Source organism: Onychostoma macrolepis, chromosome 06, assembly GCF_012432095.1.
Source record: "Onychostoma macrolepis isolate SWU-2019 chromosome 06, ASM1243209v1, whole genome shotgun sequence".
In the NCBI taxonomy this organism is placed as follows: Eukaryota; Metazoa; Chordata; class Actinopteri; order Cypriniformes; family Cyprinidae; genus Onychostoma; species Onychostoma macrolepis.
The window spans coordinates 24725281-24746521 of record NC_081160.1 but is presented as its reverse complement, the minus strand read 5'-3'; the positions used below and the strand labels follow the sequence as shown (position 1 = coordinate 24746521).

The following is a 21241-nucleotide window of genomic DNA, read 5'->3' as shown; positions in this document are numbered from 1 at the left end:
TGGTCCTTCATGATCATAATTTTGATATGCTGATTTGGTGGTCAATTATTTTAGTTTTTCAAAATGAATAGTTTTTTTTTTTTTTTTTTGAAGGTAAGTGCAACTGCATGCAAATACTGCAGTGGGAAATTCTACTCCCGCCTCACACCCCCACACTAGAGATAAGTTTCCACTGGAACTCATTAATACAGAATGAATCTCTTCAAAGCACCTGATGATCAGTACCATATTACACAACAGACAAAACCCTAAAGATCTGTTTTCTTGTCCTCCCACACTAACTGAAGCTGAAATAAAAAAGGCAATCTTTAGACTTGAGTAGAAAACACATTTATTGGTCCAAGTTGCATGTTGTGTCATACAAGAGCTAAATGAAACTGTTCAGTTAGGACTTTTGCACGGCATCAGATGCTCCCCACAGACAAAGCATGTTTACAGGAGCACCTTCATGAAGTAAAAGTCCAAACACAGCAACATCATGCACATGAGAGCACAACCTGTCATGAACGCCCATTGGAAACCCATATGGGTCAAGGTATGTAATGCAGAAGCTGGGTTATTGATTTATTTTGACACCCTTTTGACCACAAAACCATTTTAGTTGGCTATGCTGAGAAGTTTCTTGATGTCTCCCTCGATGTTGCTGGTCAGGTATCTCCTGCTGTAGCGTTTGAATGGCACTCCATCAGATCCAATGAGAAACTTCTCGAAATTCCAAGCGATGTCGTTTCTGCACACGGGACTCCACACAATAAATTTGGGGTCGCTCATGAAGGGCATTGGCTCATCGCTCGGGAATGGAAGTTTCTCCTTGAGGAAGACGAAGAGAGGATGGGCGGCTTTCCCGTTCACGTCGACCTTCTCCAAGAGCTGGAATTTAGGTTCAAAGCCATTGCCAGGACGGACATACTTTAAGGACGGAAGGATCTCTTCACTTGTACAGTTTTCCTAAAACAGCAAAGCAAAAGATAGATAGATAGATAGATAGATAGATAGATAGATAGATAGATAGGCAACATAATCATAAACGCATTTTAACAGATATTTCAGAAATAATTTGCAATAACATTGATTATTATGTTTTACTGAACAATATTTAATAAGGCAGTGAAGTATGAGAGGCCCTCCTAAATTGAGAATATAGTCATGGCTCATTATTATATTCATAAATTAGAAGTAATATACAATAAACATATTAGAGAATCTCTTTAATATAAAATAACTACTAAGCCAAAGGAAAGTCATTTCAAAAGAGTATTGCTTAACATGCACATATGTGTTCACTTTTTATATGTGGTTACTTAATTTGACGTGATTTGATTTGATAAATTTTATAAACATAAAAGCAAATTTTGTATAACTGAGTGTTGCTTTGGTTGTTAAGTCTCTTACATATAATGTATTAACAAGTCTTTTATAGTTATTCACACAGGTGGAAAGAGTACAAAAATATTTTACTCAAGTAAAATTTCATTAATGTAATGGTACTTTTACTTAAGTACAAGTAAAAGTACCAGTCTAAAAATCTACTCAAGTAAAAGTAAAATGTAGCTCATTTAAAATTTACTCAGAGTAAAAATTACTTAGTTACATTTTAACAGTGGGAGGGACGCAAAAATGGGATAGGCCAAGGGCGTCAAACTCAGTTCCTGGAGGGCCACAGCCCTACACAGTGTAGATATAACCCTAATTAAACACATCTGATCCAGCTAATCCAATCATTTAAGCTTATTTGAAAACTACATGGTATGTGTGTTGGAGCAGGGTTGGAACTAAACTCTGCAGAGCTGCGGCCCTCCAGGAACTGAGTTTGACACCCCTGGGATAGGCCTATAAATCTCAAACTAGTTGTTTTTAATTAAAGGAATCAGTTATTTAGAATAATAAGACATTTGGGCTGTTACCAGGAAATTAAATCAATATCAACAAAATTATGCAGACCAGTCAAGTTCTTCCACACTGACTAAATCAATCATTTCTTTTTGTACCTTGCCTTATACAAAGAGGCATTGTCATGTTAGAATAGGAAAGGGTCCTGTCCAAACTGTTGCTTTAAAATTAGAAGCACACAATTCCCTAGAATATCATTATATGCTTAAACATTCAGATTTGTCCTCGTGGAAATTACTAAAGTAGTCAAACCCGTTCATTAGAAGGGGGTTTCCCAATACTTTTGGCAATATAGTTTATATCGCACACCCTGCACCACTGTCTTTTTGGCTAATTTGTGCTAAACTGCCAAAGCTTCATTTTAACCACCAATGCAATGATGCAAGGATTCACTTTACCTCTACATGCTCGCGAAGGGTTGATGTCGAGATTTTATAAACTGCTAGTTTGGTCTCCCTAGGCAAACACAGCTTAATAGAGCATAAACATGGCCAGGGGTTCACTTCACTTCCTTCGAGTTCAACTTCAGCCGAATATGACGGGGTTTGGTTTTCAGCTGGGTTTGCAACATTAACGCCCGTCTCGTCCGTCTGCATCTTTCTTCTAATTTTAGCGCCAGTTTGTTCTCCTGCCCATTATTTACTGCAGTAGTTTCCAGGTAGCGATTTTTTTTTTTTTTTTAACTCAGTAATTAATGCGTTTTAAAATGTAGCGAAGTACAATACTTCAAACAAAATACTTAAGTAAAATGACAGATTTTAAAAATTACTTCAAAAAGTAGAAGTACACAAAAAAGCTACCCAATTACAGTAACGCGAGTAAATGTAATTCGTCACTTTCCACCTCTGGTTATTCAGTAAATTTAGTACATTTTATATACATAAAAGCAAATTTGATACAACTGAGTTTTGCTTTGGTTATTGAGTCTTTTACATATACGGTGTTAACTATATTTTAATAAGAAATCTATCATTTAATTAAATATAGCTACTTTTATTTAGTTATTTACGAAAAAAAAAATATTATAATTATAATTAGCCTATTATATCTTAAACCGCAACCACATATTTATCTATGTGCTATGGCTGTTTGTTTAAATTTAAAAATATGGCTATAGGATCAACATCCAAAACAGGACTGATCTGTTTTATAATACTTCATAATATAATATAATCAGTAATTAATATCCAAATATCTATATATATGTAATTATATAAACTAACATTTCTAGATATTTATATTGTAAACAAGTAGGCTATTACATGATTTACAAGTGTTGATTAATTACTTAAACATAAGTGTTACTGTCAAGACATTTAGGCTGCCTTTATTTTATACAGATGAACCATCATGCATAAAAACAGAGACAGCAGGTGATGGCAGAACGAGTGCGCCACAGGCACCTGTTCGGCAGTGAAGGGCTATTGAATCAAACAAGGAGTTTACAGCAAGTCATCTTACCTGATAGCCGAACTGATTGCAGGGAACTCCCAGAATCACAAGCCCTTTATCCGAGAAGCGGTCGTGGAGCTCGTTCATCTGGGTGTAATCCCTGGTAGTCGTTCCTCAAAGAGAAGCGACATTCTCGATCAGGACCACCTTGCCCTGTAAAGAAGAAAACTTGAACTCCTCACCAGTGAGGGTTTTGGTTGTGATGTCGTAAAACGATTTTATTCCAGCCATGTTTAGTGACACCGTTGTCTCGCAGTAAACTAATACAGAATCTACTAGGAAAGTGACACTTGTATAAAACCGATAAACGTGGGCGGTGTGCTATGCGGCGACCAATCATGGCAAGACGCTCCACGCCTATTTTTAATACACGCCCATAGAATATTAGGGAGTGTCCGCAAAGTGTTCCGTTTACTGCTTAATGGTTGAGAAAGTTTATCTTCTTATATGTGAATCTGATGACGTGTTTTGTGATGTCTTTCGCATTTTTACACTTATAAAGACAGATACAGTTAATAGACAAAACATACAGTAACGCCCCAAAACAATATGTGTATCAATAGAGAATTGAGAGTTTTACCACGGTCCCTAGATTTTACGAAACACTGGCGCGGGAAGCTTTGTGACAGACTGTCTTTTAGCCTGTTGAAGACAACATACATTTTATGCTCAAGTCTAAATTTAATCAGCATTTATTAGTATCACATCAGAATCACAAACGTTTAAGATCAGCATCGGGGGGAGTAACGTTAAGGTAAACACTTCTGACCACATTTTGTCTCAAATACGGCAATTTCGTCGAGTTAGCCGAATATGTAATTTAGCTCTTGCCAGCATGAAATGATTGTTTACCATCTTCAGAGAGTGGATTCTGGGATTATTTGAACCAGGATTGTCATTATTGAACTGTCAGTTGTGTACACAGTTGTCTGAAATAGCTGAATGTTGTAACCCCAACAGGTCATATCCGTTATTTATCATTTTCCATCTGATCGGATCTGATCTGAGTTAAAGATGATGCGTAAAAAGAAGCGCTCATCCATCACAGTCGATGACGATTCCACACTTGACGTCCCTAGTAAGTTCCTGATGACGTCACGTCTAAAATAAACCTGGAATGGCTAAAATCTTTGTACGTTACATTGTGAAATTAAAAAGATTTATTTTTGGATTTTATTAATGTCTCTTCATTCGCACAGAATCAAAAAAGACCAAGAGCAGTGGACGACCAAAAAAGTCTTCGGCTCAGGACTCCTACCCGGACTCAGTTTTTGTTCAGTTTCTGAAGGAATCTGGTGTCACTGTGACAGCTGGCAGTACAGCTAATGAAATCGGTAAGATAATGAATGAGAAAGTATGTTTTTGTATAGTAAATGTGAAATCATAATGCATACATGTATGTTCATATCAACTGACACATTATTTACACACATTTAACCAACACATTATTATTATTATTATTATTATTTTTTTTTTTTGTATTTTTTTTTTTTTACAGCTGTAGACCAAGTAATATTTCAAAAGCGGCTCCAGCAGCATCTGCGAAAGCATCCCAGATTCCCCAATGTAAGAAACAGCTCATCATTATACAACCCGGATTCCGGAGATGTTGGGACGTTTTTTAAATTTGAATAAAATGGAAACTAGAAGATTTTCACATGAGCACATGATCACATAGAGAACATAACAAATGTTTAAACAGAGAAATTTTACACTCATTTCAAATTTGATGCCTGCTACAGATCTCAAAAAAGTTGGCAACAAAGGGCTGAAAAAGCAAGAAATTTTGAAAAGATTCAGCTGGGAGAACATCTAGCAACTAATTAAGTTAATTGATATAAGGTCTGTAACATGATTAGCTATAAAAGGGATGTCTTAGAGAGGCAGAGAGTCTCAGAAGTAAAGATGGGCAGAGGCTCTCCAATCTGTGAAAGAGTGCCTAAAAAGATTGTGGAATACTTTAAAAACAACGTTCCTCAACGTCAAATTGCAAAGGCTTTGCAAATCTCATTATCTACAGTGCATAATATCATCAAAAGATTCAGAGAAACTGGAGAAATCTCTGTGCGTAAAGGACAAGACCGAAAACCTTTGTTGGATGCCCGTGGTCTTCGTGCCCTCAGACGACACTGCATCACTCATCGGCATGATTCTGTCATTGACATTACTAAATAGGCTTAGGAATACTTCCAGAAACCACTGTCGGTAAACACAATTCGCCGTGCCATCTGCAGATGCCAACTAAAGCTCTATCATGCAAAAAGGAAGCCATATGTGAACATGGTCCAGAAGCCCTGTCGTGTCCTGTGGGCCAAGGCTCATTTAAAATGGACTGTTTCAAAGTGGAAAAGTGTTCTATGGTCAGACGAGCCCAAATTTGACATTCTTGTTGAAAATCATGGACGCCATGTCCTCCGGGCTAAAGAGGAGGGAGACCTTCCAGCATGTTATCAGCGTTCCGTTCAAAAGCCAGCATCTCTGATGGTATGTAGGTGCATAAGTGCATATGGTATGGGCAGCTTGCATGTTTTGGAAGGCACTATGAATGCTGAAAGGTATATAAAGGTTTTAGAGCAACATATACTCCCCTCCAGACGACGTGTATTTCAGCAGGACAATGCAAAACCACATACTGCAGATATTACTGCTAACAGCATGGCTTCGTAGTAGAAGAGTACAGGTCCTGAATTAGACTGCCTGCAGTCCAGATCTTTCACCTATAGAGAACATTTGGCACATCATTAAACAAAAATATGTCAAAGACGACCACAAACTTTTCGGCAGCTTGAAATCTATATCAGGCAAGAATAGGACCAAATTCCAACATCAAAACTCCAGAAACTCATAACCTCGATGCCCAGATGTCTTCAAACTGTTTTGAAAAGATGAGATGCTACACCATGGTAAACATGCCCCCGTCCCAACTATTTTGAGACCTGTAGCAGGCATCAAATTTGAAATGAGCTCATTTTGTGCATAAAATTGTAAACTTTCTCAGTTTAAACATTTATGTTATCTGTGTTCTATTGTGAATAAAATATTGGCTCATGTGATTTGAAATTCTTTTAGTTTTCATTTTATTCAAATTTAAAAAACGTCCCAACATTTCCGGAATTCGAGTTGTAGTACTTTTTTCAACGAAAAAGCTTACTTTACATATATTTAGATAGTTAAATTGCTGTTTTATAGATAATTCAGGAGTTTATATCTGCCCTGGAAACATACATTGAAGACCCAGAGAGATTCAGAAACTGCCTGCTGCCATGTGTGCCATCATCCACTTCACAGCAGGATACCAAGTAATGCACCGATTCTTGTTTTTCCATCTGAAACATTAAACAATTCATTGAAATGTTTTATGCAATTGTTTTGTTTCTCTAATTTTCTAATTGCTACTTATTTTCCCTCTAATAGCAGTTCTGGATCCTATCAGGAAAGTCTTGTACGCCTGTTGCTTGGAATAGAGATGCTACAGGTAAATATCTGCTCAACTGACCTCTTAAAATACAAAGCACGAGAAAATTATTTTCCTTTTCCTACATTTAGACTGGTCTCAATACTTTTTTTTTTTTTTTCATTTGAAATTGTTATTTTATTATATAATGGTTATATATTATATATTTTTATATTAAGTTTAGATATTGTTTTTATATATTATTCTTTATCTTATATTTTACTATTTACTGTTTTTATATTTTATTTAAAAAATATATTTTATCCATTATCCAATGATTAGATGATTAAAAAGTCATGAAAATTAATTGGTCAAAAAAAGAAGTAGGATACTTTTTTATTTTTAATGTAGCATTTTTACATGGTCTGTCGAAATAGTTACCTACAGCTATTAATTATTAACATTTATTTTATTCAAAATATTTGGGGGAATATTTTTTGGGGAATATAAGTAATATATGTATATATTTTCTTTTCCTGCATTTAGACCCAGGTCATAAACACTTTGTTTGAAAAGCTTCCAGAATTCATGTTTGAGGGGTAAATGTCTTTTTGATGACTTTTTATACACATCACTTACAGACACAGTCCTGTAACATTCCCTTATCACTGATGGCAATGTGTTCTGTTACAGTGTGAGTGAGGACGGCCTCAACGTTCCCCGTCTCATAATAAACCAGTTGAAGTGGCTGGACCGAATTGTAGATGGCAAGGTACACAGTCCACTGATACTGTCTGTGTGAGAATCCTACATGATGAAAATGTCCCAGTGAACATCAAAATTGCCAAGAGTTCCTTTGTAGCAGACAAATGTTTGTCAAAGCAAAATTATGGCATTGCCGTGACCAATGTCTGACTGATATAACTGCTGTGTATGTGTAGGATTTGAGCAGTAAGCTGATGCAGATGGTGTCCGTGGCTCCGTTGGAGATCCAGCGGGACATTATTACCAGCCTGCCTGAAATCCTGGAGGATTCCCAGCATGGAGACATGGCCAAAGAGCTAAAGTACGTCAGCAGTAGCTGAGCCTGTTATTTTTTGTGTCATTTCCCAATGCATGGAATTAAAGTTGTGATGTTTTGACTTATGTTTGGTTTAGTAATTATGGCTGGCTGTTTTTAATGTTGAGTGTGACTATAATGTAGGTGCTTATTATCATCGTGTATATTGTTTAAGTTAGTCTGTGTTTATGTCTGCTCCCTTGCGCAGTGGTTTACTTCAACAAAACACTCAACTCCCTGTGCCTATATTGGATGCTTTATCCAGTTTGAATCTGAGCTCTGCGTTACTGTCTGAGGTACTTCTAAGCATGCAAATATCTTCCCTAAAAAGTATTTGGTCCCAGTGTTATTGCTTTAAATAATTGTTTTTTTTAAAAAAGGTTAGGTTTAATGTTTTTGAAAGAAGTATCTCATGCTGCATTTATTTAATCAAAAATGGAGTAAAGCAGGAATATTTTAAAATATTATTGCAATTTAAAATAACAGTTTTCTATTTTAACATGCATGTTTTATGATGTAACTTATTTCTGTGGTGGCAAAGCTGAATTTTCAGCAGCCATTTCTCCAGTCTTCATTGTCACATAATCCTCCAAATATAATTTTAATATACTGATTTGGTGCTCAAGAAACATTTCCTAGTATCATCAATGTTGAAAAGAGTTTCTTCTTAATATTAACTGATAATTTTTTGAATATTTGATGAATAGAAAGTTTAAAAGAACTTTTAAAAGTATTTGTTAAATTGTTTTTAAATATGTTTACGTAAAAATCACTTTTTATCATTTTAAAGCATCTTTGGTAAATAAAAGGATTAATTTATTTTGCCTTTTAAACTGTAATGTATACGGTGTCTTTCTCTCTATCAGGTGCGTGAGGTAGTGATGGGAACTCTCTCTGCTGTGCAGTTAGAGGATCTTCCTGTTGTAGTCAAGTTCATCTTACACTCCATCTCTGCATCTGATGCTAATGAGGTCAGGCCTCTAAACTGAAAAATTTATTTTCTTTGGTAGACAATTTTAAATCATTTTCCTGTAGAGCTGTAGTTATGCTCATGGCCTTTCATGCTCCTCAGGTGGTGTGTGACCTGCGTAAAAAGCTGGAGTTGGAGCAGTGTGTTTTGCCAGCAGTGTTGCAGGCTTCCCAGAGTCGTATGAAAAGCAAAGCCATGTCAGGGTGAGACTCTATTGTCACTTACTTACTCTCATCTCTCCTCCCAAACCCATATGACTGCTTTATTTCCTGGAAGACAAATAAGAAGTTGAAAATGTCTGTTTCTGCTGGCCATGTTCTGTCAGGTCCTCCAGGGTCCCATCATGCAACGATGGTCAGGACAGCGTGGCTTTGGTTTTGGAGGTCATAAAGTCAGCTATCCGATTTCAGAAAACCATCTCAGAGGCTTGGCTAAAAGTGAGTTCATATAATCTTGATAGCTTTTTTGTTTTCCTTTCTGCCTTCAAGCACAAGGTATTATATTTCCATGCAACTGAAGTTATTTAATTACTGTTCAAATTTTTGAATTTTAGGCAATAGAGAATGTTGATGAGTCAGACGACCATAAGGTTTGATTGATTTCTATCAAAATGTTTTTATGCGACTCCCATTAGATTGACATATTTCATATCTGAACATCCAAAATGCAAGAATTATCGTAACTTGTTGTGTCTCTCAGGTGGTTGACCTGTTGGTGCTGTTCATCCTTCACTCCACTAATGCAAACCACAGCCGGCGTGGGGCGGAGAGAGTGCTCAAAGCCAAAGTTCGCAAGGGTCTGATTCAGGAAAACCTCTTGCAGAAGACCTTTAAGGGTCATGCTCAGGTCCGATTTCATTCACATGCTTATGACTAAGAAACAGCCCTAATTATGCTACCTGAAGTGTTGACTTCCCTTGTACATATCAAGTATAGTATAAATGTTTCATACAGGTGATGCGGGGTTATTTCCCATCAATTCTGGCTCTAGCGCAGGGACTGTTGCGTTCTCCAGACTGCTGTGTGGTGCCTTTCGGAGGTCACATGTACAAACAGGCCTTCACTGCCTTTGACTCCTACTGTCAGCAGGTAGGAAATACCTCTTAATACCAGCTAACCCTTACATTTATTTAAAGACCTGCACTGATGTCCAATGCATGTGTGTTTGTTATGTAGGAGGTGGTTGGCTCTCTGGTCACACACGCATGCAGTGGTGTGAGTGGTGAGGTGGATGTGGCACTTGAGCTGCTCTGTGAGCTGGTATCTCAGAAGCCTGCAGAAATGAGCCAGTTCACTGTTTTTGTGAAGGTATATAAACGCCTGCCTTTGTCTATTTGGAAGGAAATTGATTTTTTGAGTCTGTTCTTTTCATAAAGTCAGATTGACTTGAATCAGTCTGAATCAAAAAAAAAAGTTTTTCTTTGCTATTATTATTATTTTTATTCAAGCAATTTTGGAGGAATAGTTTGGGTCTTTTCAAATACATTATGATATTTAACCTGTATGCTGGTGTGAATTGTGGGTATTCTGGCAGGGTATTCTGGACTACATGGACAACCTGACCTCACAGCAGATCAGACGACTCTTCCACCTGCTCAGCCGCCTGGCATTTGGACAGGAGCAGCACGGAGGACACATCCAGGTGAGAAACACACTGCATCTTAAAGGTATAGTTGTAATTTTTTCAATTAATGGGATAGCTGATCCAAAAATTCTGTCAAATCTCTGAATGTCCTTCACTAGGATGACATGCACATCGTCATCCGTAAGCAGCTGTCCAGCACAGTGCCCAAGTACAAGCGTATTGGTATTATTGGTGCAGTCATGATGGTGGGCAGTATGGGGGCCTGCAGGTACTCTTTTTGCTGGTGTATTGCAGTGTTTTTCACTTTTACACCCTTATTAGGCTTGTGATCTTTGGTCTTTGCTCTTTTTGGTCTTGTGTTGTTTATGTAGAAATACACCTGATGGCTCTCAGGGTGGCACACTGCCCAAAGAGACACACAGACAAGTGAGTGAAATGACCTGATGGTATGATGAGTGTACACAGTACACTTCAAAAATTTGGGGTCTGTAAGATTTTTGAAAGAAGTCTCTTATGCTCAACAAGGCTGCATTTATTTGATCAAATATACAGTAAAAAGCAGCAATATATTTCAATTTAAAATGACTGTTTTTAGCATGTTTTAAATTGTAATTTATACCTGTGATGCAAAGCTAAATTTAGTAGCTATTCCTCAAGTATTCAGTGCCTAGTAGTATGCTGATTTGGTGCTCAAGATCTATTTTAAGTGTTGCTGTGTCTGTAGGTGATGGCTCTGTTGGAGCTGGTACGCTCATGCAGTGAGAGTTCCCCTGAAGCTGCCGCTCTCTATTACGATGAGCTGGCCAACCTGCTGCAGACCTGCAAACTGGACCCTCTAGTACAGGTTTGTGTGGGTTACTGACTGTAAATAGCTTCTTAAAACAGCCTTCATGTCCTCATCTTTGATTTTGAAGAATTTTAAAATTCCATCTCCAAATGAGTTTGAAATTACATGATGTGAGTGAGTAAATGCTAATAGAATTGTATTTTAATGGGTGAACTGTCTCTTTAATTGAGTTAATTAAATCCAGATGGATCTCTATATGACTAAAAGGTCTGTGTATTATATTAGTATATTAAAATTTCTATTATGGCTATATCATCCTTAGGCATGGATCGGGAAGAGCGTGCTAGAGGATTTTCAGGAAGACTTTGTTGTAGATCTTGGACCAGATTTAAAAGGGTGAGTGACACTTTCAGGGCTCATAAAGAGTAGTATAATCATTACGACTTGCTTTTTTGTTGTCAAATCAAAGCAATCGGCTGTTTAATTAATTTTTTTAATTCCAGCGTTTTAATGTCTTTACTTTCTCATGACCCCTCTTGTGTGCGTGTCTCTCAGCCCGTTCGTGTTTCCTGCCTCTGTGATGTATAATTTGGACGAGGATGAGAGTCAAGGGGGAATCGCCATCAATCTACTGCCACTTATGACTCAAGACCAGCAGCACAAAACAGACACAACCCAAGCAGCTGGAGTCAAGAAAGAGAGGTCATCATTACTGAATACTCCATGCTGAACTCAGTTTAACGCTTCTGTTACTGTAGACTACCATAAATGATGTTCCTTGAAATAGAGCAAGGTTTCCCAAACTGGGATCTGCAGGGGCTTGTGAGTTGATTAAAAAGCTACTAAGAAATTAAAAAATAGGACTGTTGCATGTAAATAAGTTAAAATTAAACACATCAATTGCTTTGTTTACCTGCATCTCCGTTTGACTATTAACCAAAATACAACTTGCAAATGTTTTAAAATATTCTATAAATTACTGATATAATAAGGGGGGTACTTCAAGTAAATGTTTTAGGTGAGAGGAGTTCAGCTGGCAAAAATGTTTGGGAATTCCGGATATAGATAATAGGGTTTTAGTAGACAATACTAATATTTAAATGTGTGTGTGTGTGTGTATATATATATATATATATAATTACACTGTATATAGCTTAGCTTCATCATATGTATCATGATGTATGCAAAATTGCTGAAATTAAATGAACAATTATTTTATGCAATATTTCCTGAAAATTCACCTATAATATAATAAAATATGCACTTCACAATTCTTATTTGGCCAAGCAGGCACTGTTATTTGTTGACTCCAGTAATCAATACCGTATATCAACCTGTAATCTGCCATTTTATTTATTTTATCAAGGACATTGTTAAAATAGTATTGTCAATAGTTGAATCCCTGCAGTGTTACAGTCTGAATGGTTCTCTTATTCTCACAGGCGCGTGTCTCCTTTGTGTCTGTCCCCATTTTTCCGCCTGCTGAGGTTGAGTGAGGAGGTGCAGCACCAGGGTGATCTGGAGGAGATTGATGCTCTGCTAGGTCAGATACTGTACACCTGCATGTCTACATTTTAATCATAATTTTGTTCTAGATTGTTTTGTCTTGTTCACCGTGAAAAAGAAAATTAATAGATGCCTCAGTTTTAATTAATGCATTATGATTGTGTATAAACTGTAAGATTATTTATCACAAAAGGCATCAGTGGTATTTAAGGTAAAAAAAAAACATGTTTGGAGAGTTTTGTGCTGTTATAGGCTGTCCTTTGATTCTGACTGATATGGAGGTGGTGGAGAAGGTGGAGAGTCTGTCTAAGGCTGAGAGAGAGTTCCTCTGTTCTCTGCTCTTTTACACCATCAACTGGTTCAGAGAGGTTAGTGCATCTCTTCACTACAGCATAGTAATAAGTTCAGAATGACTTTAGAGTGACTTTACAGTCATCACTGATCAATTCAAGTTCTGATATGACTATTTTGCCTTTTTAAAGTATTCACTTTAGTTGTAAATTAATAGTTCATCCAAAAATGAGAAGTCTGTGTTCAGTTTATTATTTGGAACTACAATTTGGAATGTGTTTCTGATGTTATATAATAATTAATATATTCTAATATGCATGTCTGTTTTATGAATGTAGACGGTGAATGCTTTTTGCAAGCAAAATGATCCTGAGATGAAACTCAAGGTTGTAACTCGTATACAGAATATCACTTACCTTCAGAATTTACTGCAGACATGCTTAGCAGGTACCAGAGAGACAATATTTTTCCCCAGTGTGTGTGTGTACAAATGAATAAATATAACAAGTAAATTATGTGTGTGTGTGTGTATATATATATATATATATATATATATATATATATATATATATATATATATATATATATATATATATATATATATATATATTAAATATAAATGTCTTGTCTGTAATAGTATACACAAGCTTGATGAAGGTCAGTGGACCGAAACGTCACTGGTTTTTGTAATACATTTCTATATTTAGCATGGACCGATAGTGTGCGGGAACATCATTTTTATTAAGTAATATCTTTTAAATTTTGTTAATTAAATATTTAATTAAATTAAATAATTTTAAAATGAATTAAATTTCCTATATTTATTTTCCCTGCAAATTTAACATTGTTTTATTGTGTTAGCTACACCAGGCTACACTCCTCCTCAGGCTAACTTTGATGGAGAGAGTGCTGAAGGGATGATACCCTCTTCTTCAAGTGCTCTGCCAAAGAAAGGAAAGAAGGGTAAGTCTGCTGGAGAAATCGGCAAACTGATTTGTGCTATAGATAGGGTCAGTCCTTCACTGTTTGTGTGTGTCTGTGGGTGTGTAGAGTCATCTGGGAAGAAGAGGAAGGCCTCAGCGAGTAAGAACTCCTCAGGAGACAAATCACAGCTGGAGGGGGCTGCAGAGGCAGAGGATTCCCAACAGGTAAAGACCGTATTATTTCATGTCCATTGGTTAACAGACATTTGTATAAACATCTGGTAAAGTGGACTGTAACACCATATTGTTTGAGATGAAGAATAAATGGACAATATGGTACTCTTTTGTATATTTTACTTGAATACATTAAGATTTTACTATGGTGTCAGCTTGATTTTAATTTAACGCTCTTAATGTTTTTCACATTCCAAAACTGACAATTGTTTGTTGTGGCAGGATCATCCAGAGAAAGAGAGCGAGAAGGAGAAAGAAAAGGATGCCAAATCAGGAGTCAGTCTGTCCTCGTACTGGCCGTTCTTCAGAGAGCTTGATGTTGAAGCTCTGAGCGTGCTTCAGTGTGGCCTTCTGTCCCGGACACTGTTGGACACTGAGCTACACAGTAAGGTAAAATGAGTCTGTTTGCTGGTGGATTCTCAGCACAAGTACATACTTTAATTAAATGCAAAATCATAGAGCGCTGTTTTGTGTGTAGTTAAGGGAGGAAGTGCAGTTGGGCCCGGCAGAGTTGCTTTTCCTGCTGGAGGACATGTGGCGTAAACTGGACTTCAGTTTGGCTTCTGCACCAGCCAAAAAGGCTCCATTTCTTAAAGTATGAAAACACACACATTACTAAAACTGTTTTACTCAGTCAAACATATTATTTGACAATGCTGAAGCAACGTTCTAATCAACTGATCAGATATTATTTTATCTAAATAAAAAAAAAAATAAAACACTAAAAACTAAAACTATTCATTTTAATTAACACTGTTAAATGTAACCTTTAGCAAATCACAAAATATTCATTTTTATGCTTTACACTGAAATGATGCCAATATTGACCAAAGTTTGGCATTATTATAATATAAATAAATAGTACAAGATTAATTGTAATCTTTAGCAAATTTCAAAATATTCCTTTTTATATTGTACTGTAAATTCACTTAATTTTGGCATCATTATAATTTAATAGTTCAATTTAATAACGGGTAAATTATATCTGTATTAAGTGCTTTTTGATGGCCTAATAATGTACAATATAAAAAGGAATATTTTTAGGAATACATTTAACAGTGTTATTAAAATAAATTATTGTTTTTAAATATAAACTTTAATGAATGTTTGGTGACAGTAAAAGTAATCTAAATGTAAAATAAACATGGCATACATTACAAATGAATTACATAACCTCTCCAATATCAGCTGACAAGCAATATGGTACTGAAATGTTTTCTGCGGTGTCTCTCTAGAGTAAGACGGACAGAGCAGTTGGCTTTGCTCACTTGCAGCAGAAAAATGCCAAAGAAGTCACCACCTGCTGCATCGAGCTGCTGCCCACACTTTGCACACACCTGGAGAACTGCCACAATCACTTTCAGGTGCACATGTGTTTCCATTTATAGCCTTGTAAACATGTTCATTACGTGTGCATTAGTGCTGGTTGGCACTTTTGGTTTTATTGCTCTGTTTGAACGTTTATCCTCACACAGACTCTGCTCTCTGAGCATCAGGGTGTTGTTGATGCTCCTGGTGTGGATGTGAAGGAACAGCAGCTCATGTGTTCAGCCTATCAGCTCCTGTTGCAAGTGCTACATACTACATTCAGCTGGTAAACATGGACTAGTTAGTCGTTAGTTGACTTTCCTGACAACTACAAAATGTTCAGACCATCTTCAATCACCTGCTGTTCATATTCAGGGCCGGCTTTTCTGGTCCAGAGCATCGTGCTCTACTGAAGAACGCTCTGGGGGTCCTGGCCGGCCGACTGAAGGAGGACGAGACCGATTTGACCATGGATCAACTCAGCAGGTGGGAGCGTCAGTGCACATATTTCTTACTTACTGTTAGTGGACCATTTTCAATGTAACCATCTCTACATGGTGTTTTATGTGCTCAGGCACGCTTTTGAGTACCTGCAGAACTTCCGAAGCACAGTGCCCAGCCTGAACACTGCCTTGTGTTTGACCCAGCTGCTCATTGTGCTGTCCCAGTATGGAGGATCAAACCACAGGACCTACAGAGAACAGATCAGTGCGTTTCCAGTACTGTATTCTGTATAATAATGGTTGTGCTCTGTAATGCATTCATTTTGAATTATATCATTTCCCTCAGCATCCCTGACGAGGAGTTTCCTCTGTCAGGAGTGGGTTACAGCGAGTGGAGAGAAAGAGCGAGGAAACAAATACAATGATGCTCTTCAAACTCTACTCGGGTATGTTGTGAGTTAGCTTAAAGTTCCCATTCAGTTCCAGGGGTCATTGAGGCGGCATTGTTATTGTAACTGAAACTACTAAAAATCATTTTCAGTGAATAAAATCAGCTGAATTAAGAGTAAATCAAAGCTTCATTAAAATTGTGTAGAAATATAAAAAAATAAAAATGACAAAAGCACAAAAACTAAATTGCTAAAACTTAACTGAAATGAAAATTAAAACTGACAAATATCATGGGGACCGTGTTTCAGTTCCGTAATAGCATATAAATAATACTAAAATAACACTGAATTGAGGCCATAAGGGTATTCAGAACCATGGATATGAGATTCTGTTAGATAGAGGAGAGAGAAATAAGTCAATAAAATGATTTATATGCTTCATGAGTCTCGTTACATCCATTAATCCTCACTTGATGTTAGAAATAGTGTAAGTCCTGCATTATATACGAAGACAGAATTAAATAAATGAAATATTCATACTGATCTTCCAACTCTAATAGAATTGTTATAATAATATATTCTTTTACTAATTGAAATATGAAAGATTTATGACATTTATAACATCACACAGCCTAAATTTTTAATGTTTAATGTTAATCACCTGGACAGCCTATTCTCACGTTTGCTGAAAATTATACAAAATCGTAATCATATCAAAGCAAACCACATTTTGAGAATTTACACCTAGAAAACAGGTTTTGTAAGTTTTACATTCATAATAGCCAGAAATGTTACTTGAGCACCAAATCAGCTTGTTAGAATGATTTCTGAAGGATCATGTGACACTAGTAATGGCTACTGAAAAATCAGCTTTGATATTTTAAAATGCATTAAAATCGAAAGTAGTTATTTTAAATTGTAATAATATTTCACAATATGACTACTTTTACTCTATATTGGATCAAATAAATGTAGCATTGAGCGTAAGAGACTTCTTTCAAAAACAAATCTTACCCACTCTGAACTTTTGAACAGGATGGGCCTATCCAAAATATGCCCTAATTAATGTACTCAAAAGAATGTTACATGCAAGAATAAAAATAATATTATTGTTCATATCTGAGGATGTTTAAATCAATTTGTTTTTCCCGCTGTAGTATTTATCTGGAGCACACTGATGATGTTCTGAAGGCGGTGGAGGAAATAGCAGGTGAAAGGGTTCCAGAGCTGTTGAATGCTGCTAAAGATGCTAACTCGCGCAGCTGGCCAACACTCAACAGGTACAGCAGGCTGCCATATCAAGTTAATAATTACATGTACATGACATATTAATATCAAAATATTTAACAACTCAGCGTTGCATTTGACCAATCAGAATCAGGTATTCCACAGAGCCGTGTAATACATGCAGATATCTGTGCTTTGCTTGACACTGCAGGCAGACGTTCCTGGTGTACTACAAGAGCATGATGGCAGAGCTGGAGAGAGCTGTGCGCAAGATTCCTCCCAGCAAACAGACAGATAATCAAGAGGTGTGTGTTTTTTGTTGTGTGGCTGTAGACATCATTTCATTATTATTTGGATACCAACAGGAAGTGTGTCTAAAGTTTATGACCTAAATCTATTCAGATGCAGAGCGAGAAGCTCTTAACATGGAATCTGGCTGTGCGTGACTTCCACATCCTCATAAACCTGGTCAAGGTACAGAGGCCTTCACATCTTTCCTGTTCTCCCAGTGTGCACATCACATTTATGGCTCTGTAAACAGCATGTTCTTCTATTTTCTATGGCACAGATGTTTGACAGCAGACCTGTACTCACTGTGTGTTTAAAGGTAAGACGCATTTCCAGACGTGAAGGTATGTTTATGAAGATAATGTCATTCAACACTTGTTTTCTCTTTGTTTTTGATCATCTTGTTCAGTATGGTCGTCTTTTTCTGGAGTCCTTCCTCAAACTTGGAATGCCTCTGCTTGATTATAGCTTTAAAAAACACAAGGTATTTCTGTCTCATTCATCAAAATGTGTATGTGTAACATTGCATCTTGAGCGAAATGTATCTGTTTAGTAACTTGAGATTTTAATCATTTCACGGGATCTTCTCAGGAGGATGTCCAGAGTTTGCTGAAGACCTTCCAGCTCAGTACTAGACAACTCCACCACATGTGTGGCCACTCAAAGGTGAATCACAGCATCTGCAGTGCATGGTGGACTTTGGAGCAAGAGTGGGATTAAAGATTAAAATGAGAAAACTGCAAAATAAATTTAGTTTATTGATGTTAAAAGCATTTGTGAAACAATCTCTGTAATTAATATTATTATCGCTGTTTTACGGTTCACAGATTAGGCAAGATACAGGGCTGACCAATCACGTTCCAGCCTTGAAGAAAAATCTGGAGCAGTTTGTGTATCGTGTGAAAGCCATGCTCACTCTTAACCATTGCCAGGAAGCCTTCTGGCTGGGGAACCTGAAGAACAGAGACTTAAAGGTGAGATGGAAAAATGTGGCAAAGCCACATCACTAAAAACAAGTCCACTATAAGGATGCACTACTTTTTACTTGCCCTGGTGACATTGATTTTGCTGCATATTTTTAAATTGTCAGAAGAAAATCTATTTTTACTTTATATTAAGTTAATATATATATATATGTATATATTAGGGCTGTCAGTCGATTAAAATTTGTAATCTAATTAATTACAGAGTGCTGCAATTAATTAATCACAAATTAAATTTGGCTACCCACAAAAGACTATTTAAAGCTATTATTATTTTAAATGAGAAAGTAGCAAGTAGACATTACAAATAGTATCTTTAGAAATAAATATTTAATTTGATTCATCATATAATTTATTACACATAAATGTTTAGGCTACAACGGCCTAACAAACTATGGAACATAAAAGAAAATAATTTGACAAGCATCTTAGTATTTTTGTTCATGCAATGAAAGTCAGTGGTAACCAAAACAGCTTTGTTACCAACAGTCTTTAAAATGCCTTCTTTTATGTTGCGCAAAAGAGAGTAAGTCATTCATGTTTGAAACAACATGAGGGTGAGTAAATGACAGATTTAAAAAATAAATAAATAAAAAAAATTTGTGAACTATCCCTTTAATGTTTTTTATTTTATTTTTTTAATAGCCTAAATGAAATGATACTCTAAAGAAGAAACTAAAACTGCCAGCAGGTGGCGACAGTAAATGTCTTTGAGTCATTCATTCAGTCTCTCTCTATGAATGGGCCTTTGAATCATTGGTTCACATGATTTATTCAAAACGAGGATTCATTCAGAAACTAAACACCGCTATTGCTCACAGACGCACAACAATTTTGCAGTGGCTTTATTGATAATATTTTGGTTGGCAAAATTGTGCAAAAACACACAATATTGTGTTTAAAATATAACACATTATTAACTTATTTACTGAACTGTTAATCACTGTTTGCACTCGTGCTCTTCATGACAAAAACAACACTTGTGTGATATAGCAGCTCTTGCTGCTGTGTGATATCACTTATCATATGATATAAAAATGAGACAAAAACTCATACACATACTCATCTTGAATTTTAGGGCATACCTGCATCATATTTGTCATCAGTCAACTGTATGGACTGTATGTAAGATGACGTACAGATCTGGGGGTGGGGCCAGTGCGTTAACTGCATTCAGATATTTTAATTGCATTATTTTTTTCATAACTAATTAATCAAAACATTAACTATATATATTAGGGCTGACAGCTTTTTATTAAGGTTTATAATATAATAATATCTGTAATAACTGTAAATTATATAGCTATAACATAAGTCTATACAAGGGCACAGTGTAGCATTTATTGATAATCCAGTGATGCTAATTTTTATTTTACATTTTTTGCTTTGCTTTGCAGGGTGAAGAGATTCTCTCACAAAGGTCACAGGCAGTTGATGAAGAGGAGGAAGAGTCTTCTCAGTTGCAGAGTGCAGAGGAGGTATAATAACTGACTGCATTTTCCTGCATAATGCACGGACATATAGTCTGATCAAATGTTAGCATGTTGCTAAATTGATTTCCTTAATTTGTTATTACTTAAATTTTAGGCTCATGTTGAAAAGTTTGGGATTTTTTATTTTATTTTTTATGTTTTCAGTTTGATGCTCCATTGCTGCTGAGTATTTCTTTTCAGTTTAGCTTCAGCTTTGCAACCTTTTTGTTGCACAAAGGGGATTTGGGTAATATTAGCTGAATTAGCACGCATGGTTGTGCACCTTGAAAATCTTCCAGAAATATTTGAATACCATCTGAATACCTTACTTTTGGCATTACAACATACTATGATTTCCCATTAATATGCACGATATAGTGGCCTCACAGACCACATTGTGTTAAATACACACATGACAGATCAGTTGATCAGTTAGATGATTAATAGTTGTATTATTTTTCATATTTAAACTCCTTTCTCATGTCACATTAACATAGACATCACCTGCTCAGCAGTATTTTGTTATGCAGTATTATGTAATTCACAAAAGCAAACATACAGCATGGTTATAATTGCCTTTAATAGCCTGCAATGAATTTTGCTTTGCTTGATTTGGGAGTTTAATTTCCTCATGATATCTTTTATGAGAGATTTTGAGATGTCTTTCACTTCGTGATGCTTAATTCAATCTGTTTTGACACAGGAGAGCGACTCTGATGAGAAGAACAATGGACAGGAAGAAGCAGAGGAATCAGATGAATCAGACTGAAATAAAGCAAAGATTGTTATATATTAGCACATGATCTGTACACTATTGTTGATTTATTATTACATCAAATTAGTTTGGGGATTTGTTATCATTAAGATAACATTTTTGATTTAAAGCTGTTGTGCAATGTTCAGTTAACTATAATCAAGTGGTTTTCTTGAACAGCTCTAATTGTATTTGCATGTTTTAATATGCTAATTGTTTATTTGTTTTCATGTTCAATACAAATATAAATGGTAATAATAAATTTGTCAGTTGCCTTAATGTAAGT

The 21241-nt window shown here is 36.1% G+C and overlaps 2 protein-coding genes across 5 annotated transcripts; one reads left to right on the top strand and one right to left on the bottom strand.

The window, feature by feature from the left end:
• Positions 1-314: 314 nt before the first annotated feature.
• Positions 315-3673, bottom strand: gpx1b (glutathione peroxidase 1b). 2 transcript variants are annotated; one of them, XM_058778244.1, is made up of 2 exons: positions 3352-3673; positions 315-948 (listed from the first exon to the last, which is right to left on the bottom strand). In XM_058778244.1, exons 1-2 carry the CDS (start codon positions 3571-3573, stop codon positions 598-600), a joined length of 573 nt encoding a protein of 190 aa, XP_058634227.1. In that variant the 5' UTR covers positions 3574-3673; the 3' UTR covers positions 315-597. The 2 variants fall into 2 exon arrangements, with proteins under 2 accessions (XP_058634227.1, XP_058634228.1); XM_058778245.1 differs by lacking the exon at positions 3352-3673 and adding an exon at positions 2289-2712.
• A 264-nt stretch (positions 3674-3937) lies between these two features.
• Positions 3938-21225, top strand: fancd2 (FA complementation group D2). Of its 3 annotated transcripts, none has more exons than XM_058778241.1 (44): positions 3938-4096; positions 4303-4420; positions 4542-4676; positions 4841-4908; positions 6532-6641; positions 6760-6817; positions 7283-7335; positions 7430-7508; positions 7678-7802; positions 8005-8092; positions 8663-8767; positions 8869-8969; positions 9092-9203; positions 9320-9355; positions 9466-9612; positions 9720-9854; positions 9942-10073; positions 10300-10407; positions 10509-10618; positions 10722-10776; positions 11075-11194; positions 11460-11533; positions 11693-11839; positions 12580-12680; positions 12896-13011; positions 13273-13381; positions 13796-13897; positions 13985-14082; positions 14314-14481; positions 14570-14686; positions 15327-15455; positions 15567-15685; positions 15775-15885; positions 15974-16107; positions 16189-16288; positions 17389-17511; positions 17670-17763; positions 17861-17932; positions 18027-18065; positions 18156-18230; positions 18338-18412; positions 18574-18720; positions 20127-20207; positions 20905-21225. In XM_058778241.1, exons 2-44 carry the CDS (start codon positions 4357-4359, stop codon positions 20968-20970), a joined length of 4338 nt encoding a protein of 1445 aa, XP_058634224.1. In that variant the 5' UTR covers positions 3938-4096; positions 4303-4356; the 3' UTR covers positions 20971-21225. The 3 variants fall into 3 exon arrangements, with proteins under 3 accessions (XP_058634224.1, XP_058634223.1, XP_058634225.1); XM_058778240.1 differs by having other exon boundaries at positions 6757-6817; XM_058778242.1 differs by lacking the exons at positions 3938-4096; positions 4303-4420; positions 4542-4676; positions 4841-4908; positions 7283-7335 and having other exon boundaries at positions 6564-6641; positions 6757-6817.
• The last annotated feature ends 16 nt before the right edge of the window (positions 21226-21241 follow it).